The 3,798-nt window shown below is 33.9% G+C and overlaps 1 protein-coding gene across 1 annotated transcript; it reads right to left on the bottom strand.

Annotated features, from left to right (window-relative positions):
* Window positions 1–836: 836 nt before the first annotated feature.
* On the bottom strand, window positions 837–2,581 carry LOC121757367. Its single transcript, XM_042152921.1, has 2 exons — window positions 2,253–2,581; window positions 837–1,177 (listed from the first exon to the last, which is right to left on the bottom strand). Exons 1-2 carry the CDS (start codon window positions 2,366–2,368, stop codon window positions 970–972), a joined length of 324 nt encoding a protein of 107 aa, XP_042008855.1. The 5' UTR covers window positions 2,369–2,581; the 3' UTR covers window positions 837–969.
* Window positions 2,582–3,798: the final 1,217 nt, after the last annotated feature.

The raw sequence follows: 3,798 nt of genomic DNA, 5'->3' as shown, positions 1-3,798 counted from the left end.
TTAATTGTAATAGGAAATAATAAAATAAATAAAAAATGATACCCATCAACAGTGGAAGAGAGGGGAAATTGAAAACAACATAAAAGTAGTGAAGTGTGCTAGGTCATATTATTTGATACTATAAAAATATAAAATGACGATTTTAACCTTTAAACAATGAACATAAACTAAAAGTAATTAAAATGAACCAACTTCAGTTAGCTTTATATGTTTAATATACTACTCCATTACATATTCCATATGTCACTGAAAATTAAGAACAAGGTTATTAATTCATAAAGGTTTTTAATTCATAATTTTAATACGTCCCTAAAAATTATGAACAAGGATTTTAATGCATAATTTTGATAAAATAATAAAGAGGTAGAGAGATGATAGTAAAAGTAATATTAGTGGAGAATGATGTCTACACTATTAGTAGAGTAGTTGGATTTCCAAAATTCGACAGTAAATACTTTTCAGAAACAGACTAAAAAAGACTAAAAAAGAAATAGTCACTGGGTCCACCGGTGTGGATACCCTTGATAATTAAAAAAAATAGATTACATACATTTCAGAGATAAGTTACGGAGGGGGTATATTTTTACATAAATAATAAATAAATTAGTGTTTTCTCACCTCGCCGCAGCTGCGACCATCAGCGAATGACCTCGTTCTAGTCTTCCTGCCGAACGCCACAAAAATCGAACAAGGGATCAATAGATCCAAGAAATTGAACAAATCAATAAATCAAACACAAACACTCAACACACATCAATCCTCCCCATTTTCATTCCCTTTCCTGCGAGGCTGCAGCAATGTGTGTGAAAGAGAGAAAAAGTAACATGAAGGCCATGTAAACAATCCTTAAAGCATACCTTTGATTTAATAACAAAAAAATATCCCCAAGTTTGGAAATTTACAAAGTTTGATCTAGCATGACATACTATTTCAGATACAGTATATCCGAGAAAAGGAAAAAATTACCCATTACATAGATAAAGGAAGAAGCATCCTTCGCTTCTTCTTTCGAGCAAGTCTTACTTTCTTAGTAACTTTCATTGCTAAAAGAAACAGCATAGTAAAGGATATAAGAATAATAGCAAGCCTCACATGCCTAAAATACAAGGAAACGGCTGAAAAAACAAGGAATGCCAGTACGACAAGTTCCCATATAACAAAGATTGTGACATCAACCCTGCAACCGCAAAGCATAAAAGGCGTGTTAAGTCATAGAGAGCAAAGATTATGAAGAGATTAAACTGAAAAAAATGGGGCAGAAACAAGAAAGCAATTAAGAATGATACTGTCAACCAGATAGTATTTCTACCATCAGCAAGATTTATGCTATTAATCTTTTGCCCACAGTAAAATGAGATTATAAGTGGAACTAGTCTATAAACCGAATGCATATCCAAATGATAACTGACCAATGACCAGGAAAAAACCATTACCACTTACCGATGATTATACATAGAATGACATGAGGGGCCTCTTCATTACTAATGATGCAGCATTTATTTCACAAACAGAAAACGAGATTTGTGACCTTAACTCAGTGAAAAAACTAAAACATTATATGTCCTGTGAGATTGTATCCGTTGACAAGTTGGCATAAGTTCATAGAGCTTCTTCATTGAATCATTCTGTACAAATCTACTTATACATATATAACGTCCGAAAAGTGGTAAACTTTTAAAGAAGAAATAATATCCAATAAATATGGACCTAGTTCATCAGGCTCATTATTTGAACAAAATTAGGTTCACACTGCATTTGTAACAAAAAGTTTAACCACATATAAAAGTATAATTCCATTACAGTTGTATGTGATATATTTATGGTAGATTGCAGGTGTCCTCTAGATACAACCGATTCAACGAATTTGTACATTCAGTTTAAGGCATCATTTTGTAATTTTTCCTTATTTAGTTGAGGTAATTGTTTTTTAACTTCCATTGCTGTATAGGCAGTTTGACCTTCCTAAAAGTATCTACCTGTGATATCTACCTCAATATACTCTTTTAATCAGAAGCCCTTGAAAATCTGAACTACATGGATCCAAATTCGATACGATTAATACGTAAAATTGCAAACATAAAATCTCAAATTATCAAATCACACGAATGTCCAAATTCTCTAATGCTACCACTTAATTCCCAAATCATCTACTTGAATCCCAAAACGCAGAATCTCTCACCAATTCACCTAAACTATGAACCAAACTAAAAGAAACTGTTGAATTTAATTTATATTGTTGAAGTTACAAATACCTTGAAGAAGCGAGGTTGGATGATGTTGAGGAGAAAAAGGAAACGGAAGCCCAATCATGCTTAGAACGAATCTGATACTCCCTCAGCTGCTCCGCCAAATTCGATCGCGTAATCATTATTTCCGATCCAACGCGACGCCGGGCCTGGTTCCCTTCTGCCTCTTTCTCTAAACCACACAAAATCAATTTATGGACCAATTGAATCGTGCGAAGCGCCGGAGAAGCAGACTACCGGGCACCTGCGACGGCAATCTTCAGATGGTAATATAGAGGAAAATTCAGAAACGTTTTCGTATTTTCGTTTAAGTCGTCGACTTGGACTAAACCAGTTTCATTTAAATGACCAAATTTAATTTTTTTGACGCAAAATATACTCCCTTTCAAAAATTTTATGTTGTTACGCTTTGATCGGACATGGATTTTTAAAAATATAATGAAAAGTAAGTTAAAAAAGTTAATGCGATAAAGGTCCTACTTTTATTATACTTCATATGTCCCTGAAATTTTATCACATTTTTTCATTTTTGTCCGTCTCATTTCACTTTTTACCATTTTTGATAGTGCACTCCACATTTCACTAATTTATTCTCACTCACGTTTTATTATAAAACTAATACTTTAAAAGTAGGACACACATCCTATCAACTTTTTCAACTCATTTTTCATTACAATTCTTAAAATTCGTGTCTGGTCAAACTGTGACAAAATTTGTGGACGGAGAGAGTAAGTTTTATACTCCCTCCGTCCCACAAAAATGTCATTCATTGGACGACACAAGATTTTAGGAGGTTTTGTTTTGTGTGTTAAGTGAAGAGAGAAAATATAATATTTATATTAATGTTAAAGATAACTTTTTTCAAAAATAAAAGTGTGACATCTTTAATGAGACAAATTAAAAAGGAAAATGTGACATCTTTTATGGATGGAGGGAGAAATAAAATTGGGAATGAGTTGTGGAATATGAGGTCCACTACCAAAAATAGTATAAAATTTTGTGACAGACGAAAATGGAAAAACGTGACAAACTTTCTGCTACGGAGGGAGTACTCTATTGATAAGCTCGGATTTTGCACAATTTTAAGGCCATTATTGGTCCGTTTTGAATGTCAAAGATGCATTACATGTTCATTATTTGCATATTTTATTCATTTTGGTATTTTGACGTGTTTCAAGGAAATGTGCAAAATAAAGCAGAAAAATGGCCTAAAAAGGTCGAAATCTGGAAGCTGGAGAAAAAGCTCAACTATGCGGCCCACTGGACCCAAGCCAGCCGTCGCTGGAACGAATCCAGAGAGTTTTGACTCTTTCCAGCGGCCAGCTAACACATCCCAGCGGTCAGCTGGGCCCGGTCTGTAACGCCCGTACTTTTTACGAAAGAATGACGACGATATTTCTATATTTAGCATGACGAATGAAATACGTGGAGATGAATATTTTCTTATGGAAGATGACGTGCGTAAATCGAAGAACGGGTGAAGGAATTATATTTGGAACAACACCAAATATAAGTTGTGCCGTTAAACGTTCTTTAATTTTTGTTTGTGAAG

The sequence above is a fragment of the Salvia splendens genome, chromosome 12 (assembly GCF_004379255.2).
Source record: "Salvia splendens isolate huo1 chromosome 12, SspV2, whole genome shotgun sequence".
NCBI lineage: Eukaryota > Viridiplantae > Streptophyta > Magnoliopsida > Lamiales > Lamiaceae > Salvia > Salvia splendens.
Note: the sequence above shows the minus strand (reverse complement) of the source record. Positions and strands in the feature narration are given on the sequence as shown.

Excerpts from the sequence above, each read along its gene's own strand:
- LOC121757367 (XM_042152921.1), bottom strand. The coding sequence starts at position 2,368 with ATGATTACGCGATCGAATTTGGCGGAGCAGCTGAGGGAGTATCAGATT. Across the intron at positions 1,178-2,252 it reads TCCAACCTCGCTTCTTCAAG|GGTTGATGTCACAATCTTTG; the intron begins GTATTTGTAACT and ends TTGCGGTTGCAG.